General features: G+C 39.4%; 1 protein-coding gene across 2 annotated transcripts in view; it reads right to left on the bottom strand.

The window, feature by feature from the left end:
• SNX13 (sorting nexin 13) overlaps positions 1 to 21,305 on the bottom strand; it is a 167,960-nt gene that overhangs the window by 47,841 nt on the left and 98,814 nt on the right. For both annotated transcript variants that reach the window (XM_075125821.1, XM_048838325.2), the window contains exons 14-17: positions 14,596 to 14,700; positions 12,357 to 12,489; positions 7,903 to 7,940; positions 2,730 to 2,799 (exon numbers count right to left, since the gene is read on the bottom strand). In XM_075125821.1, the coding sequence (XP_074981922.1) occupies positions 2,730 to 2,799; positions 7,903 to 7,940; positions 12,357 to 12,489; positions 14,596 to 14,700 (346 nt within the window). The remainder of the gene's footprint in view (positions 1 to 2,729; positions 2,800 to 7,902; positions 7,941 to 12,356; positions 12,490 to 14,595; positions 14,701 to 21,305) is intronic.

Here is a 21,305-nt window from a genome sequence, read left to right as displayed (position 1 = left end):
TTACATCATTGTCCCCATTTTACAGATGGGAAACAAAGGCACAGAGAGGTGAAATGACTTGTCCTAGGTCATCCAGCAGGCCAGGGACAAAGCTAAGTAATAGTCCCAGTCCACACTGTTGCTATGTGATTCCTCAATGCTCCTCCCCCATCCTGTACATTTTGTTTGAGTGAAAAAGGGATAATGGTTAAGCATTACAATGTGTAATTGTTAACAGGAACAGTGAAACTCATCCACAGTTCACGTCCCAAAACCTTGACAGTTTTATTACATGGCAGTTACAATAACTTTAAGCAACTGAGAGAAGACTGATGTGTGTGTCTTCTTCTGTATCTCCTCCCGCACCATGCAGCCCATCCTCAATTCCAGTTCACCTTTCGGTTTCATTAAGCCAGTAGTTGACACTCTAGACGCTATTACCATATAAGAAGTTCCTCCTTGCTGTCTTCTGCCCTATGCTACTGTGTACACTCATTATAGAGCAGTTTACTAGAGAGCCACAAACTACCTTGGCTATGTGGCCTGAGTTGCACACTGAGATAGACCCCTCACTCCCACTGCCCACCCTAGCTGGGACACTCCTGCCATTGTTTCTGCCAGGCCACCCCAGCCATGTGCCAGGCCCTCCCAGTTCACCCCTCCTCCGCACACTCTAGCCAGCCCTCCCCACCCCACATAGGGTGGACGTGTAGCTTAACTACTCATTTTCTGGAATTCAGATATTTAAATCTGCATGACCTTCAGCCTTTCCCTCCCAAAATATTGGCTTATATAGAGGCAAGGAGAGGGGCTCAGAGATCCACTGAGGGACAGGACCATCTAGACCCCAGCTCACAGAGGTGGGGCAAGGAGAAATGCTGACGCCCACAAGAGGTTAAGTCCCCCATATTGGGGATTCTCACTTCCCAGAGTCCCAACCCCTCTCCATAATCCCCCTCTCCTTGCTGCACTCTAAATCCTTTCCCCCCCCATTCCCAAATCTCTTCCACCCCATCACTTTCCCCTCCCAGAAAACATCTGCATATGTAATTTATTTTTGTTTCAAAAACAGTTTCAGCACCTTCTGAATATTCTGCTGTACTCTGACTACTTTTCCTCAAAACAAAACCTTTGATAGAATCAGATGCCTCCTTTAATAATTTCAGATTTCTGCCAATGGTTGGATTTGAACTCTCAGTGCTTGGATGCTTTTCAGGTCTGATGGTTGGAACATTCCCCTTTGAGCCATTCAGTTCCTGTAACTCAGACATTAACAAGCTAATTAGCTTCGCGCTCTCTGCATGCACAGCATAAACTTTGTGGTGTGCCACCAAGCACTTATATAGCTGACATGTCCAAGAACCAAACTCTTTGGGTAATAATGCTGCAATTTGATTTTCCCAAAACCGCTAAGTGTGGCATGCACTATGTTAGAGTAACTCAAGTGTTTGGGATGCTGGTGCTATGGAGACTTAGTTTATCTCTATCTGTGCACAAAAAATCACCACCAAAACATGACCACTTTAAGTTGTTCTTTCAGGAGACTGTCCCTCAGGAACTCCCTATTCAAATGGCCTCCAAACTGGATCATTGACCAATCCCCGTTCCCCCCATGAGGCAAACAAAATCTCAAGGCAATATGAGTTACTGTGAGGATTTCAGAGCACTTATAGAAATCAAGATGTAAAAGAAAAAGATTTTTCTAACTATAGTGGAGCTGGTGTTCTGGTATAATAAAAGGGGAATTTCACTAAAGTCTACATAGGCACACAGAAAAACCTCCCAACCCAATAACCCAATCTAAAGGGCATACAAAAATACACACTTGTCATCTCTGGTTTTAAAGATATCACACTGCAATAGTTTTAGTATCCATATAGTGAAACCGTCAAATGCACTGAGGGAACTGTTGTCTGAAATCATGGCCAAGAAAGAATAAAATACTAAGTTTTCCCAATAGCACCCTGATACCATGCCAAAAATCAAATATTAGTACTGTAATAAGATCAAATGAAGAAACAATGACAATCTTACCACTGTAGCAAAACATGAAGAGAAGATATGATGCATTTGATACCACCAAAGAGCAATCCTATTGAACACCTAAATTTTAATTGTAACAGCAATTAAACTTTTATTAATTGTTGAAGAGCTGATATGAGAGCCATTCTTAACAATTACTGCAGCATAAGATTTAGCCCCTTCTATACCTGTGAAAGTCTGGTTCACTTAATCTTTACAACAAGATTGCTGAAGATGTTATAGTACAGAAGAGAATACTTGAGAACAAGATTTGCTTGACTGAAAAAGAGACAACAACTGCTAGAAGTGGATAAATTAAATTTTAAAATAAATTCAAATTGAGCATAGTAAGGTATTGTGCATTAGTCAAGTGAATTAAAATTAATGGATGGTCATCTAATTATTAGTGGTAGAGAGACTTTGAAATGTATGATATGCTGCACAACTAAGTCTCCTATTTTAGTACATTAGGTGCATTGTCTACAATACAATATGAATTTGAGGAGGCTCTGGATTACAATGATTTCATCAGCAGCAAACATGAAAACAAATGTTTAAGATACAGAAAGGAAAGAGAAAGCATTAAGATTTAAGGGGGCCTATAATTAGTTCACTAACATTAGAACACTAGAATTAATTAAAATAAAAAATGTATATTAAATGGCGGAAGCTCAAAAATGGCAGGGGAAAAAAGACAAGTCAGCCATCACTACAATAAAATCACTTACCAGTATCTGAAATATATGCATGTAGCTGTGCTGACTCTTCAGCAGAGACGTTTGAAAGGTCATCTAAGGACTGGAAGGGAGAAAAAGATCATAGGTATAATCCCTCTAATAGGAAAGAGATTTTTGCTTATTCACCTATTCATTTAATTTTCAAGCTCTTAATTCACAGTTTTGAATGAAACAGTTTTATAAACATAAATAGAATTAAAATTATAAATATTTCCAGTATCTGATAACTATAATTTCTGTTTTTATGTTGAGCCCCTATTTTAGAAGTTTCACTTCTACTAATTTCTATTAGATCTTCGCTATCTTTAAAAAAAAAACTGATGACCCCCCACCCCCACGTTTGTCAAACCTTCATCTACTAGCCTTATTCCTGCCCCCCCCCCCCCCCCCCCAAAATTTAACCCAGATTTAGGTTTTCATCTGATTAAGGCTGCGAGTCTCTCATGGAGGCCACGGATTCCGTGACTTTTCGGGACCTCCATAACTTCTGCAGCTTGCCAATGCGCCTGACTCTAGGGCCAGCCATACTGCTGCCAGGGCTAGCTGTACTGCCCCTGCCCCAGCAGCAGCAGGCGCTCCAGAGCCATCACCCACAAACATCAGTGGGCACCCAGAAGCATCCAACTCAGCACCAGCGGGTGCCCGGAACCCCCCAGAACATCCAAGCTTTAGTCATGGATATACAGTACAAATCATGGACAGGTCATGCGGCTGTGAATTTTTGTTCATTGCCCATGACCTGTGACTTTCACTAAAAATACCCATTAAATCTTAGCCTTATATCTGATCTACATGTACGCTCTTTTTATAGAGCATTTGCAAATGCAAAATAATAATATTATGGACATAGTAGATATTGCTATCAAGAATTAATAAGTGTTATATACTGTTGCTTCACATGACTGCATTACTCTCTTTTCTATCAAAATAAGTAAAAAATATTACACAAAAGTTGATGAACTGGATGAAAGAACTGCATCATTTTAATTGAACTAAGAGTAGACAGTTTCAAAAAATTCCTCAGCAAGAGATTTTTGTCCTTATGTCATATATAGGAGTATATTGTCCTCGTCTCCCAGTTCACAACTGGTGCGCCCCAAAAGTGCTCATGTGTATTGGGGTATGGACCCCAAACTGGCCCAGCAAGAGCTGGGTGGAGCCAGATGGATCCAAGCTACTAATTAGGCTGCAAGCCAGGAGCTAATTGAGGAGGAATGGGCTCACTTGGGCAGGAACAGGCAGGGTCTGTAGAAAGCCAGATAGCTAGCAAGAGGGTAGAGATTGGCACCTAGGGAAGGGCAGTTATGCTCTGGAAAGGGGGAAGAGTGTATGAGTCTGCAGGAAAGCAGGCTGCACAGATTCTCTGAGAGGAGGGAGTGGAGAAGCTGGTGAACCCAGAGAAAGGGAGAATCAGTTAAGCAGGAAAAAGCCCAGGGAAACAGCAGCAAGGTCAAAGGCACTTCAGGCCTAGGCTGCATCTTATCAGGTCCCTGGACTAGAACCCAATGTAGAGGGTGGGCCTGGGTTTCCTTACCAGCCACTGGGTAGTGGCTCAGGGCCCTGGAGACACCAGATAGATGGTTGATCTGGAAAGACTGTGATTTCCCTAGAAGGGGGAGGAAATCGTGATCTGGCTGGAGGACCAAGCCATGGACCTGAAGCGGCAGCACCAAGCGTGAGAGAGGCCACATACAGAGAGAAGACGATGGATGAAGAGACTACTGAGGAGAGCGCAGGACAAGACGGAGCTAACTGTCAGAGTGAACAGCAGGAGGCACCATGAATGGAGAGGGAACCCCATCACACCATGTTTTCAGGATTTTTCTTTAAGAATATATTTTACAGCTATTTGATATTAGTAATTACCCAGTTAATTTATTTGTTCTTGTATAGACTTCTAATGAACTAGATTTGGGGCTGCAAATTATCTGCAAGTGCAAAAAGTGTGGGGACAATTGTGTTCACAAAAAGAGAGAATGGAGCTCTAGACATTTTAAGTTTTAATGTTAATGTATTTTTTAAAAATAGGGAAGACAGAAACAGTACGTTAAAGGTATTTACATGTATTGGTATCCTTGCCTCCTTTGGACATTATGTTCAGATTTTCAAATCCCTAACTAATAAATGTGCACATTAGGTGTACATGTGTATGTGCATATTATTCATCTATACAAACCAATAATCAGTTAAACTTCTGAACAGCTATGTTTGCACAGATATCTAGTTTATGTTCACAACTGTATATGCCTAGCTTAGTTCCATTAAGCTAATATTTGTGCAATTTTTATAGGCACAAGAGCATACACTTCTGGAAGAGATATGATGTGAAAAGCCAACACCACCACCAGTGTAAATTCTATATTATGGACCCATTTAGATAATATCTGTATAACAACTTGAAAAATAGTTATTGTGCATGTACTACAATGGTTCTGTACATCATCTCAAATCATAAGAATATATTTCAATATATCAGGTAAGATTCATCTACAATATAAATCAATTGCAAAAAGTTAAGCTACATCAGTATTGTATTTTAAAATTATCTTAAACATAAGGTACAAAAATATACTTTGCTCTAACCATCTAGAATCTAAAACAACTGATTTACAAAAATTAGCTCTTAGGCTGAGACTGTCCTCCAAATAAGTCTGAAATACATTCTTAAGATCAAGTTATAAACTGCTAAAAACGTAGTTTTATAATGGAAATGGTAGCAATAACTTAACTAGATTGGCCATGCTGGGAAGTGCATTGATTAATGAAAGTAAACTGAACACATTATGGTTATTCTATGATTACTTACCACAATACGTAAGAAGGTGTAGGGGTGTTGGGTGGGGTTGTTTGGCTTTTTTTGTTGGAGATATTAGGACATTTAAAATTAGAAGTAGTTTTACATAAAAAAATTTATACAAATTACATTAGCGAAGCACAAATTAATCCAAATGCAAAAAAATATTTGTCACCAGGACAGTTAATGTATTGCCATGAGCTACAAAATATTGCAAGTCAGCGACCTCAGAAGTAATGTTTTTCCTATTCATAGATTGTTCTGTTTTATGTAACTAAGTGACACAAGGGAGCTGTATTATTTGAGTAGGCATATATTCCAAGCATGGAGCTCAGCCAGAAAAAAAAAAATCCACTAGTATTCAAGCACCTGCACAAGCATTGCAAACCAGAAATAGCATTAAATGTTACAAACCCAGCAAAGTAAACAGTTCCTCCACATATGCAGACCTTTCTTATAATAGTGTATCCCACCATAATAAGTCCTTTACACTCTATGAGCAAATAATTTTTACAATAAGGTTATGAAATGTGGTAATCAAAGAGTAAATGATATTTTAAAAGCTTAATACCAAAAGCACATACATGCAGATAATACATAATTGTGTAGCTATCAAGGTTTTATACCTGCTTTAGTTTGGGGTGGCCACTAATTATGGTTGGGGAAGCTATGATTAAGTTATGCAGGTAAGCATAAAGACTAATAAATCCACCATTCCTTACCCCTCATCAAGTATTCAGGATTTGCCAATATTAATAAAGTACCACCACCACCATCATACAGGAAAACTATTGCAGAAATGTTTTTTTTTTTTTTTTTTTTAAAGAAAAGGTATAGAAATCATAGTTGTGTGAAATTTTGTAATCTACACTGTACATGCTACAGTAAGATTACTTCAGCTGAACTATTTTCCTCTAGTTTTTATTTTATGTATTTGATGGCACTTTATGTATAGCCCATTTCCTTTTAACAGTTGATTAGTCAGTTTCCCCTGTTTTTGTGTGTTTTATATAACAGATAATAATAATAAGAAGAAGAAGAAGAAAATGAAAATATGATTGTAAAACCACAAAAACTGGCATGGGAACTCCAAGATATGTGTAGAACAATAAACTACTCTCAATTCACTTTTTAAAATTGACTAGCTTTCAAGTTAATTGTGGGGACTAGTGTTTGTATCCCTCTGCCTTTAGAGCCTGGTAACTAGGTTACAATTAATCACAGTGTAGAGACTCAGAGAATCCCCTACAGAACTTCCTAGAACATTTGCTAGGCATGAAAATGTAATGCCTTCAAATTCAGATTTCACGCCTTTCCGGACTTGAAGTAAGGGCTGAGACCCAGTGTACAAGGTTCCCATCTTTTTGAGAACAGAGAGATGGGCTTCAAAGTCACCACACTTACATACAGAAAGCAGTCACAGGAGCGCAGCTGAATTTTGCTTGGGCCTCAGCCAGGTGTAATTTAGGGGGAACACACTGAGAGGAAAAGGAGGAAGCATACTTGGGCAGGCTGATTTTTTTTTTTTTTAATGGCTGTGGATTGAAGCTGTGGAATGTGCTTAGGGATTTCGAATGTTAGAATAAGTCCTGTTGGAAAAAATTAGTGGCAAAAGGGCAGGTCAAGTGCTCAAAAGTGTATGATAAACGAGTTTATCATATGACTATTAGCTTCACATATGTGGGAACACATACAAACTTCATAGCTACAAGTATTTATTAAAAATTACAGAGGAGTCAAATAATTGAACTGGTTCTTTGGTTCTGATTAACTATTTCAAAACTTATTCTAAAAGGAATACTGACCTACTGAAATCTGCAAGATTGATATTTATGTATTTCAAACAATTATTAGTATAACTAATGTAAATCAGAATTTAGAATTTCATTTACAAACTACTAAATTTGTTCAAGCCATATCATGAAAGCTAATAATCTCTGGCAACCTTACAATTTCATAGGTGCATTATTTTTCAAAAAATTATTCCTTTTAGATTTGCATGGTTTCAAGGTACTCCATCAATTTAAGAGCTATTTCATTTTCACCTAAGCTCATACCTATTTAAGAAATCATTTAGGAATGACTGTACGTTTCTACATAAATTAACATAATTGTAGATGAATGTGTCCCATTTCCATGAGAGACAGAATAATAAATTGTTCATGTTTTAAAAAACAGGGAAAGGGCTGAAAAGTAAATCTGTATTCTGTGGATAAATGAACAGTTTTACGTTTGCTTAATCAGTTCAAAAGGAAGGTATGCTTATGTTTTCAGAAAAGCAACTGCAGTAAAATCAAAAACCTCATGTCTACATATTTTAAACTATTTTAGAAGGCTTCTATAATGTTGAAAAAAGCCCAAGGCACTTACCAAATTTATGCTGCTTGTAGGAGACCCATTAAAAGATTCTGCAGGAAAAAAATCAACTTAGAATTCAGAAAATACTTTCTAAACAGTTGCTGCATCTAAGAGTCACGCAATAGAAATAAAATCATCTCAGCTGAAACACAACAAAACATTTAAAAAAATGAATAACTTGTGGCACACACCCAATTCCAAGTGTCTAAGCTCCTAAAGGCTCCAACCACAACATCTAAATGAAAATGCGTGTGCACCTGCAGCTAGAAAAGAACAGAGTATTCATACAATACAGAACAATCTGTGATTTTAGGTTCAGGGTATCACTTTAAGTTGTCTAATTATGGAGGCATCATAGATGCTCAAGCATTAAAAGTGTAGATATGAAAGTGACCTTAAGTTTGACTAAAATCCCTATATATTTTACATTAACTATTGAATTTAGTCTCCATATATAACATACTAACTTTGCTTCGGACAACAGAGCTGCTTTTCTTTGGTCAATTGTTTACTACCTTGCATAAAAAATGTTTTTTGGTCAGTTCCAGTTGAAGAATCGGTCATTAGAATCTCCAAATATTCCATATACCTTCCTAACATACATCAAATCCAGGCCCCCTTTAAAATTTAAACACAGACAGAATCATTCCCTTGTTTGATATAACAATCTGATTTCAAGGAATAGCCAATATTCTGGTGGCTACTACCAGTTCTGCTCAGCAGAGATACTGAAGAGCATAAGATATGAGATGCTTTTGTGGTACCTACTGGTAGGAGGACACAGAAGCAATGCTCACTGCTGTTGCCTCGGCTCCAAGAAGCACTAGACAAAAGCATCAGGAGTAGCTCTCATAATACTGAGAATTTCAAGGGAATTGAAACTGACTGACTATTTCTCTGGTGCCTCTATCTAGGTTTTCATACAGTCCTTGTTACTGTAGTATCAGACCGCCTTGCCAGTATTAATGGACATTATTCTCACAAGAGCACAGTGACATAAGAAGGTATTCCTCTCAATTTGCAGATTGGAAACTGAGGATCAGCGTACCACAGGGTGACTAAGACTAAAGGCTTGATCTCTACAAACAGTTAGCGCATGACAAGTTGTGGTGTAAAAGTTCCCTGCGTTAGCCTGCTGCATGCTAATTGTCCATGTGGACCCTGCTACCACACACTAAAAGTTCTGTTTTGAAATGGCAGTAGATCAAATGGCAGCAGGCAATGGGAGATTTACACCACAGCTTATCACACACTAATTGTTTGTGCAGTTAAGCCCTCAGTGACTTGCCCAAGGTCTCAAAAGGAAGTCTGTGGTTGAGCCAGGAACCAAACCTTGGCCTCCCATGTTCTAGTCCAGTTCCCTATGCATTACGCCATCATTCTTACAAGGGCAGCACTTAGCAAGGAAACAGGGCTGGGGGGCTGAGCACTTAGGGATAAGGCTATCCTTTAAGTCCCCAATTTTCTTGACCCATTCCTCCCAACCCGCATCCTCCCATACGCTCACAAACCCACGTCAGCTCCCCAGGTACACCATACAACAGCATACAGAGGTATTGGCAGGGGTGGGACTGAGAGGGAAGCTGGGGCTTATAAGGGAAAAAGGAAGATTTGAAGTGGGAGTCTGGGATGGTGATGCAGAGAGAAACTTCGCTCAAATATCCAGTAGTTCCTCAGGACAGGTCTGCACTTACAGGTAAGGAGCACAGCTGCATCGCTGTAACACTTCAGTGAAGATGCCACTGTGCCAACAGGAGAGCTTCTCCCAACAGCGTAGTTAATCCACCTCTGCAAGAGGCAGTAGCTATGCTGACAGACGCTTCTCCCATTGATATAGCGCTGTCTACACTGGGGGTTAGGTCGGTATAATTGGATTGCTCATGGGTGTAGATTTTTCACACCGTTGAGCAACACAGTTATACCAATGTAAGTTTGTAGCGTAGACCTGGCCTCAAAATGCAATTCCTCTTTCCCTTTCCATCCTTTACCTGTCACCCAACACAAAGCACCACTTCCCCCACTTCATACATAAAGCCCAAATTCCCCCATTCCTCACTTACCTGCCATCCTCCTTCCCCCCACACACATCATCACACCCTCTCTATAGCCACCCTTTGACATGCACATTTGTGTTTGGTTATATGTTAGAAGTGCAAGGGATTTTATCATGAACGTGAATAGCCAAATGCACTTGGATCCGGGTGATGTTTGGCTGTTATGGAATGTGTCTGAAAGTTGCATTAACCTGCTATTTACTTCATGTAAAAATTATGTTTGCTTAAAGTTTCTCAGTGTACATCCCACCAACAAAGGATTTTGTTTGGGGCTAGCATACACACAAAGGAAGTCCCATGCTACTGTCTACCTGGAAATGTTAACTCTTCTTTACTTTGTTATTCTTGCCTCATCATACAAGGACAAAAAAATCACCTTGTTTGTACCACGAGAAAGCCATGAATTGAAATATCTGGACAGTCTTAGCAGCAAAAACCAAACATGGAATGTGATTCAATGAATGCCAAAACAATATCAGAACATCAGTAAAGGAAATTTCTGAAATCTATTCATCGTTATAGTTTACAAATAAACAAAGATTTTAAAATAAAGAATTTTATTCTGGAACCAAAGAAAAAATATAAACATGGTATTGTCCAATTTCTAAATAAAGAGAATAAAATGCTAGCAAAACTGCATTCAATATCAAATTTGGAAATAACAGTTCCTTGTTTATACGGAGACAACACCTTGAACACTACGTTCATTCGTGGAGCATTTCAATAATAGAAAGATGTCCACACTGAACGGAATTCTGAGGAAACAAAATTATTAATGGAACAGAGTCACTAATATGAATTGTAAGAACTAGATTGTGAAGCTGGGTCAAATAACTAAAACAGATATAATAAACATGCAAACTCGAAATCACAACGATGGGTAGATATAAAGGAGTATGTCAAATAGTTTGGGGATGAAGAAGAAAAGTTGACAGAATACCCTGGATTGTGTTTGACTGACATGACCTTCTCAAAGACAGGAGGGAAAGCCCCATCAACTGAGCTATTTAAAACTGGACAAACATTGGACAATATATTGTAGTGAAAAACTATTTTGGCAGAAGTATAAATGACATCAAACAGGTCTCCAATTTATTCTTCTATAGACATTGCTATAGAACACCACTAGAGGGCAGAAAAGTACACAACAATTACATTTTTCATCTTTAGCTGTTTCTCTACTTTGTGTATATGTATATAAATTTTAGCATCTAGATTGTTTTTTAAAAAAGCCTCCATTATATTGGTAAGGATAAAATGTGATGTAAGTTTATCTATCTTCAAACCCTGTATTATTTTGTATAAGTCATAAGAGAAACACAGGGCTAAATCTGTATAATCTAGAAAAAGACAACTCAGGAAACAGGATCATAGTCTGAGATAAAAATATAAAATAAAATAAAATAGGGAGACATTCCCAGGCCAGATGATATAGAGATGAGGAACAATGGCCTGAAGCTATAAAAACAAAGTTTTTAACTAGTTATTGAATTAAGAGCTTTATTCCTCAATGGAATCTAGCACTTCCTGTTTAGAAGTGGCTACAGTAGTGATCATTTTTAAATTTTGAGAGAGCCTTCAGAACATTCCACATCGCATGCATTTTCATGACACATTTTATACTCACAAATAAGTGGTACACACACAATGAGTGTATAATCATGTGCACAACAGTGTACACACTTTCTTAAAATGAGCCATATTGCTTAATATGTCAGGACATAATGACATCACAATAGAGGTTGATTACATTTGGAAGTGACTTGGTAAACTTCATCACTCTCCTTCACGCAATGCATCTGGAGAAAATCTGAGCTAAAGCCAGATATTTATTTTATCCAGGGCCTCTCGTGGGCAAGCTTTCACTCACCTTTATATAAAATCAGCTAAATCAGGAATCTAAATGTAAAAATCTCAAGCTTCAGTTCATCACAAGGATCACTGATAGCTATTAAATACATACCAGTAACTGGATTACAATTTATCTATAAGTTTGTCATCTGTGACATACTGTATACATTTAATTTAATTTAATAAATACTTAATTTATATTTAATATTTAATTTATTAATTAAATTAATAAATATTTAATATTCTAAATACTTTTTAACACCAGTTAATAAAGTTAAATAAAATGTGTAACTCTTTCAGAACTCCACATATAGCAGGAATGCTTGTTTTTCTCTTCCATTCCATCAATTAAAAAACAGGTCCAAGAGAACGAGATCTAACTAGTTCTAAAATCTTGAAGGACATGGTGACCATGTAGAACGGAATGTGGGAAGGCAATACAGAAAACCAATATACATTTATTATTTGAAAAGTCAGACTGAAAATTCTGGTTGCTTGACTGCTTAATATTTACGTGGAAATACAAAGCTAAAAAGGAAAAGTAACAGTTCATGACCTCACCTCCTTCCCCATCATCTGATCCTCTGAAACTAGGATCCTTCAGCATATCCAGTTCAGCTAACATGCGCACATACAGTGCATTTTGTTTGAATGAAGGGTAAAATCTTTCATCCCGCAGCATCAATTCATACACCTTATTGAATTAAAATACCAAGATTAACGCAAGTTTCTAAATACATATTTTTATTAAAATCTACATGACATTGTTTATGTGCACACAACATCTCACACACACTCCCTTTTGGGGGTTTTCTTTAAATCTTGTTACTGTATTATACAAATGTTTTGGTACATGAAGCACAGTTAATAATATACTTTTAAAACAAGGTTTGATATTACTGGTTCTAATAATATTTCCCTTTGAAAGTATAGAGAATATCTGCTCAACCAGACAAAATCTTGTTTACCAGTAAAAAGGTTAAAAAATGTCACCCCCTTTGTTCTATATATATTTTCCCTTGTTAACTGCAGTGCAATTAACTTTTTCACATCTAATATTTTATCAGTATTTCTGGAAGTTATTCATTGCAATAGCAACATCCTTGAAAAAAAAAAATTGCCTAAAAATTTCCTAGCTCAGGCACAAAAATCTAACCAACCCATCCTTACCTTGATGATATTATTAAAGTAGTGGGACTTAAGCACATGTTTAAATGTGGTCCTCAGTAAGGATGCTTTCCTAAACTGGAGCTTTAACACACAGATATCAATATCACCCTAATTATAACAATGCCAAAAAATTACTATCATATGTACAGGTTTCAGAGTAACAGCGGTGTTAGTCTGTATTCGCAAAAAGAAAAGGAGTACTTGTGGCACCTTAGAGACTAACCAATTTATTTGAGCATGAGCTTTCGTGAGCTACAGCTCACTTCATCGGATGCATACTGTGGCATCCAATGAAGTGAGCTGTAGCTCACGAAAGCTCATGCTCAAATAAATTGGTTAGTCTCTAAGGTGCCACAAGTACTCCTTTTCTTTTATCATATGTACATCTTTTTTCTCCACTTGCTTTTAAAACAATGAACCAGTTATGAGGTCTGTGCACTGGAACTGTAAAACAGCATAGGATGACTACTTTGAATCTTAGATACTTTGGAGTGACTCATTTTTTAATGAAAATTGAAGAAAAATTTGATTATTGCCAATAAATTCAGTAGAAGGGCGGGGGAGGGGGAAGGGAATAAAAATTAATATTTTTTTGTATTTAAATTAAATTACAGGCTTATTTAATCAAATAAAGGTATTCATAATTAAATTTGATAGCCTACATTAAGACCTAAATTTATTATAATTATTAAAATCATTTAAATTAAACACAAAAATAAATATTAAGCAGTATGTTTGTTGCCCAATTGTAAAGAAAGTCAAACCCCTGAACAGGTGGGAGTCACTAGTTAAGCACCTGGAACCAGCCTTAAATGAAGGGCTAACCCAGCTTTTGTAGCAATAGTTTCGGGGTAGAAAGAATATTTTCTTCATGTCAGATTATTCAGCTACTTCAGTTCAATGACTAATCCATTCAAAGTTAAGAAACCAATTGGGATTTGAAAAAGCAGAAATGCTTGTTTTCTTCTTCTTCTTCTTCTTCTATTCTATGAATAAAAAACGAGGTCCAAGAGGATTAAAGCTAACTAGTTCTAAAACCCTGAAGGACACGGTGACCAGACACAATCAGCTCAATTCACTAACTACAGATAACAATTCTTTTAATATATCAGTTTTTGATAAACTTTTATGTATCCAGCATATTTAAGGTAGTTTTATTTAATTCAACAAATTAAAATGCTGTTTGGACAAAAAAAACACATGAAAAAAAAATTAATAAAAACAGATCATTCACCATTTTCTATCAATAAAAAAGTAAAAATTAAGAATTTGAATAAATATAAGTCAAGCTACATAGCTACTTAAATAAATGAGTATAGATATAGTATATCTTCCTGGTTGGTAACAAGTACCACTGAATTTAGTGTAAAGGCTGTATTCAATTGCAAGTCCATATGTTTTAATGGTTACTACAAAGGAGAATCAATGTGGGTTTTTTTTGTTTTTCATCTTAACTAAAAAATACAAATGCAAAACACGATTAACATCAACTATTTAAATCAAGGTTTCCTGCTTGCTGATTTAAATCATCATTAAATTCAGCAATTTAAATCACTTTGATTTAAATCAATCCACCTTGCTGTAATAAGTCTCAATAATTCCTATTAAATAAAGAGTGACCACGTTATACCTTTCTCTGAATGTCATCGAAGATTTCAGGTGTTGGTTCCTCATGGTTCAATGTTTCTGCCAGTTTTGCTACCAAGGAGTCATCAATATTAACTCTTGGAGATGCCTATCACAGAGATCTAAATCAATGTGTGTAGTGTTTAACTTAAAAAAACCAACACCACTCCATTTGAAAAAATTAAACCTCGACCTTAATACAAAATAGGGCTATAAATAAGAAACACAAAGTAATGACTCTGCATCAGTGATTGAAATCAAACCTAAAAATACCCTGTGGCATTTTACTCTTTAATGCATGCATACAGCTGCTATTTAGCTAAAGAGAGTTATATGAATCAAGGGGACCGCTAAGAGAGGAGTTGAGAGGGAGGTCGGTGGGAGGAAGCCATAATATAATTGCTATGGTTAGGAAGGGCTGCATCGCCGATGCCAGCACTGCTTCTGTTTCCTCCACCTGCACCTGTATCCTGACAGACAGCCTAACCATGGATGCCTCTACCCAGATCCTGGTGTGGCTTTGCACAGACTATGGCCTGCATTTCCCACTCTCAGAAAGCCAGGCTGGGGGCAACCAGCTGCCTGCTGGTGGAATCTCTCAGGAAGCAGGAGAGCTACATTAGGAGGTGACTAGGCTGAGGAGCATTCATACCCATGAGAGTATTCATATGGAAACATTCAAGGCTGAGCAAGCCATCCAGCTACAAAGGACTGCTTTCACACCACCAGGGGAGGAGGATATGGCTCTGTCTCAGGGAGGACACTGGCAGCTGGTTACCTCTGGCAGCAGGCAGTACTCCACCCCTACTCCGAACCCATCCACCATGGTGACGGAAAACTGTCATGATGCCCTAGCAACAAGCAATGAGGAATCACCCCCAAAGGCGGAGGAGAAGCCATGTACTCCCGAGGCTGGGAGGATCGCAGCCACCATTCCCAGGAGGAAACGTAGGATAGCAGTGGTTGGTGACTCTCTTCTGAGGGGAATGGAGGCACTCATCAGTTGCCCTGACATAGCAGCCCAGGAGACATGCTGCCTGCCATGGGCCCGTATCGGAGATGTACAGAGGGATTGTCAATGATCATCCGGCCCTCTGACTAGAACCTCATGTTACTCATCCATGTGGGCATTAATGATACTGCAAGGTATGACCCTCTGCAGATCAGAAGTGACTAAAGGGGTCTGGGACTAAGGGTGAAGGAGTTGGGAGCACAGGGGTATTCTCTTCGATCCTTCAGGTAAAGGGTAGGGCCCTGGCAGTGACAGATGAATCCTGGAGGTGAATGCCTGGCAGCGTAGATGGTGTTGCCAGGAGGGCTTTGGCTTCCTCGACCATGAGATGCTGTTCCACGAAGGACTGCTAAGCAGAGATAGGGTCTGCCTATAAAAGAAGGGGAAGAGCATATTTGGATACAGACTGGCTAACTTAGTGAGGAGGGCTTTAAACTAGGTTTGAAGGGCGCAGGTGACCAAAGCCCACAGATAAGTCAAAAACATGGAGACCTGAGAAAAGGGTTGCAATTTGGGGGGAGCATGGGCTGTTATAGCAGGCATAAGGGGGAGCCAAGACAGAACTCGAGGGGGCTGGAGGAGGAAGAGAAATCAAATCAGTATCTGAAAAGTCTGTATACTAATGCGAGAAGTATGGGGAATAAGCAGGAAGAACTCGAAATACCAGTAAATACAACTATGACTGTTGGCATCTGACTTGGTGGGAGAATATGCATGACTGGAATATTGGTATACAAGCGTACAGCTTGCTCAGAAAGGACAGGCAGGGGGAAAAAGGGAGGAGGTGTTGCCTTAGATATCAAAAATGTACACAATCGGACTGAGGTTGACATGGAAAGAGGAGGCAAACTTGTTGAAACTTCTGGGTAAGAATAAAAGGGGCAAAAGCAAGGGTGATGTCATGGTAGGGGTCTACTACAGACCACCTAACCAGGAAGAAGAGGTGAATGAGGTTTTTTTTTAAACTAGCAAAATCATCCAAAGCACAGGACTTGTTGGTGATGGGGGATTTCAAGGACCCAGACATCTGTTGGGAAAAAAAAAATCACACAGCAGGGCACAGATTATCCAACAAGTTCTTGGAATGTATTGGAGAAAATTATTTATTTCAGAAGGTGGAGAAAGCTACTAGGGGAGAGGCTGTTCTAGATTTGATATTGACAAATAGGAAGGAACTGGTTGAGAATTTGCAACTGGAAGTCAGCTTGGGTGAAAGCAATCATGAAATGGCAGAGTTCATGATTCTAAGCAAAGGTAGGAGGGAGAACAGCAAAATAAAGATAATGGATTTCAGGAAGGCAGATGTTAGCAAACTCAGGGAGTTGGTAGGTAAGATCCCATGGAAAGCAAGTTTAAGGGGAAAAACAATTGAAGACAGTTGGCAGTTTTTCCAAAGAGACATTATTAAGGGCACAAGAGCAAATTATCCCACTGTGTAGGAAAACTAAAAAGTATAGCAAGAGACCACCCTGGCTTAACTAGGAGATCTTCAATGATCTAAAACTCAGAAAACTACAAAAAGTGGAAACTGGGTCAAATTACAAAGGATGAATATAAAAAAACAACTCAAGTACGTAGGGACAAAATTAGAAAGGCCAAGGCACAAAATGAGATTAAACTAGCTAGAGACATAAAGGGTAACAAGAAAACACTCTACAAACATATTAGAAGCAAGAGGAAGACCAAGGACAGGGTAGGCCCATTACTCAATGAGGGGGGGAAAAACAAGAACAGAAAATGTGGAAATGGGAAAGCTGCTTAATAATTCTTTGTTTCAGTTTTCACTATGAAGGTTGGTGGTGACTGGACGGCTAACAAAGTGAATGCCACTGAAAATGAGGTAGGATCAGTGGCTAAAATAGGGAAACAAGTTAAAAATTATTTAAACAAGTTAGATGTCTTCAAGTTGTCAGGGCTGATGAAATTCATTCTAGAATACTTAAGGAGATGACTGAGGAGATATCTGAACCATTAGCGATTATCTTTGAAAAGTCATAGAAGACAGGAGAGATTCCAGAAGACTGGAAAAGGGGCAAATATAGTGTCAATCTATAAAAAGGGAAATAAGGACAACCCGGGGAATTACAGACCAGTCAGCTTAACTTCTGTACCTGGAAAGATAATGGAGCAAATAATTAAGAAATCTATTTGCAAAAACCTAGAAGATAATAAGGTGATAAGTAACAGTCAAACATGAATTTGTCAAGAACAAATTGTGTCAAACCAACCTGATATCCTTCTTTGACAGGATAACAAGTCTTGTGGATGGGGGGGAAGTAGTAAACGTGGTATATCTTGACTTCAGTAAAGCTTTTGATACGGTCTTCCTAACTGTCTACATAATACTTAGTCCTGCCATGAGTACAGGGGACTGGACTAGATGACCTCTTGAAGTCTCTTCCACTCGTATGAGTCTATGATTGTAAGGGGAGAACAGACAGTTCAAATTCCTCTCAATATCTTCATTTGTGTATTGTGAAACTTTCCGAAATATTATCCAGTATTAAATGTGGAGAATGCTTTACTTTTTACAAAAACAGTTTGAAAGTAACACTAAGGCATACTTTTAAAAAAATCTGAAGTACATATTAATTTTCATGTTTTTGAAGTGAATTCCCAAGTGAGTCTTCCTGAGTTCCAAAAGGGGTTTTGCATTTGGGTGATGGCAGCGTTTACCAAGCCAAGGTCAGAGAGAAGCTGTAACCTTGGGAGTTTAATACAAGCCGGGAGCGGCAAGTATTAATTTTTAAAATCCTTGAGGGTCCCCACCATCTCCACTCAAAGTGCCAGAGTGGGGAATCAGCCTTGACACCTGCTCTTAAAAATCTCCAATGATGGAGATTCCACAACCTCCCTAGGCAATGTGTCTTCTCTGGACTTTCTCCAATTTCTCCACATCTTTCCTGAAATGTGGGGGCCAGAACTGGACGCAGTGCTCCAGCTGAGGCCTAATCAGCACGGAGTAGAGCGGAAGAATTACTTCTCGTGTCTTGCTTACGACACTCCTGCTAATACAGCTGAGAATGATGTTCACTTTTCTTGCAACAGTGTTACACTGTTCACTCATATTTAGCTTGCGGTCCACTATGATCCCCAGATCCCTTTCCGCAGTACTCCTTCCTAGGCAGTCATTTCCCATTTTGTATGTGTGCAACTGATTGTTCCTTCCTAAGTGGAGCGCTCTGCATTTCATCCTATTTACTTCAGATAATTTCTCCAGATCATTTTGAATGATAACCCTATCCTCCAAAGGACTTTCAACCCCTCTCAGCTTGGTATTGTCCGCAAACTTTATAAATCTACTCTCTATGCCATTATCTAAATCATTGATGAAGATATTGAATAGAACCGGACCCGGAACTGATCCCTGTGGGACCACACTCATTATGCCCTTCCAGCATGAATATGAACCACTGTAACTTACCCTCTGGGAATGGTTTTCCAACCAGTTTTGCACCCATCTTATAGTAGCTCCATCTAGTTTACATTTCCCTAGTTTGTTTATGAGAAGGTCACGTGAAACAGTATCAAAGCTTTACTAAAGTTAAGATATACCATGTCTACCGATTCCCCCCATCCACAAGGCTTGTTACCCTGTCAAAGAAAGCTATCAGGTTGGTTTGACACGATTTGTTCTTGACAGATCCATGCTGACTGTTACTTATAACCTTATTGTCTTCTAGATGTTTGCAAATTGATTGCTTAATTATTTGCTCCATTATCTTTCTGGGTACAGAAAGTTAACTGTGCAGTAACTAGTTCTTCAAGATGTGTCCTTCTCCCTCCCTCAGTGGGTGCTCCATATTAGGTGCCCAGGTGCCTGAAGCCCTTGATTGGAGATTTTCTGCTACCAGTGTCCATTCAACCCACGCATGCGCTATATACAACCTCATGCCGCACTCCAAGGGTATATAGGGACAGCGTGGGTGAATCACCCTCAGTTGCTTCTCTATCTGAAGATCCAACAAGAACAGTCCAAAGCAGAGGGGAAATAGGGTGGGCAGTGGAGCACCCACAGGGTCAATCATCTTGAAGAACCAGAGTTACAGAGCAAGGACAGTAACCTTTTCTTCTTCAAGTAGAATACCTATGGGTGCTCCATTTCAGGTGATTCCCGAGCTGTATCCTCACAGAATGGGAGGGAGGAAGGGAGGTTTGGAATCAAGTCCAAAACTAAAGATAGTACAACAAAACCAAGTATTACATCAGAACTGATGGCCTGGACCAAGGTATAGTGCAGGGATCGGCAGCCTTCGGCACGTGGCCCATCAGGGAAATCCGCTGGCGGGCTGGGACGGTTTGTTTACCTGCAATGTTTGCAGGTTCGGCCGATCACAGCTCCCACTGGCCATGGTTCACCGTTTCAGGCCAATGGGGCTGCGGAAAGTGGCGGCCAGCACATCCCTCGGCCCACGCCGCTTCCCGCAGCCCCCATTGGCCTGAAACGGCGAACCATGGCCAGTGGGAGCTGCGATCGGCCGAACCTACAGACGCTGCAGGTAAACAAACTGTCCCAGCCAACCAGTGGATTTCCCTGACGGGCCGCGTGCCAAAGACTGCTGATCCCTAGTATAGTGTTTAGAAAACGTATGCATTGAAGTCCATGTAGTAGGTCTGCATATCTCAGACATGGAAATGTTTTTGAGTAAGGCTGTGGAAGTTGCTTTTGATCTTTCTGCAACGCAGACAAAATTTAGGTGATTTTTTGGTCCTATCCCAATAAAAGGCCAATGCCCAGCCTACATCTAATGTATGAAGGGACGTCTCCTGCTGAGATTTATGTGGGTTAGGAAAAAAATACTAGTAGATTAATAGACTGGTTAAGATGGAAATTAAACAGCTTAAGTAAGAACTTTGGATAGGTCATAGGGAGACCTTGTCCTTGAAAAATACAAGTGTGCAGTCTGACATCAAGACTCAATTTCTCCAACCCTGTGGGTTGATGTGATAGCTTCTAGAAAGGGTGTCTTTTTAGATATGTGAAGCAAGGAGTAGGTCTACATAGATACCTTACGGAGCCTCAGTTTGAACCTAAGTACCAGGCTGAGATCAAGTCGACAGTATCCTTAACCTGTGAGTAGAAGATTCCCCAGATCCTTACTATGTCTCAAGAACATAGAGTGATCAAAAATAGAAAAACCCCTCTAGTAGGGACTGAAATGCTGATATTGCGGCAAGATGAACCTTAATAGAGCTAACTGATAAACCTGGTTGTTTTCAAGTCCAGCAGATAATCCAAGATGGCAGAGAGCAGAGATGGTGGTGGTGGTGACACCCGTGGTTGAACCTTTTCCATTTCTGAAAGTAATTCAAGTTGACTCCCTTCTAATGTTTAGTAATACTTATTATACTCCTGTCGAGCAGGTGGATTTTATTCCCATGAACCATCTAGGAACCAAGCTTGGAGATGGAGGACCACGAGATTAGGGAGAAGCTCACGACCCCCCTTTGGCATCGAAAATAGCAGGAGTAAAACTCTTTGCCCCTTAAATGCAGTGGGACTTCTTCGATGGCTCCCACCTGGAGAAGGCCTTGCACCTCCTGAACGAGCAGATGCTTGTGAGAAGGGTCCCTGAAGAGGGACGGGGAGGGATAGAAATAAACTAGAGAGTATATCCCCCTGCTACTGTGCAGATGACCCGCCGGTCCGATGTTATAGAGGCCCAGGCAGGGAGGAAGGGGGACAGACAGGTGGAAAACAA

The sequence above is a fragment of the Caretta caretta genome, chromosome 2 (assembly GCF_965140235.1).
Source record: "Caretta caretta isolate rCarCar2 chromosome 2, rCarCar1.hap1, whole genome shotgun sequence".
Lineage (NCBI taxonomy): Eukaryota > Metazoa > Chordata > Testudines > Cheloniidae > Caretta > Caretta caretta.
The sequence above is the reverse complement of the archived record's forward strand: the minus strand, read 5'-3'. Positions and strand labels throughout refer to the sequence as shown.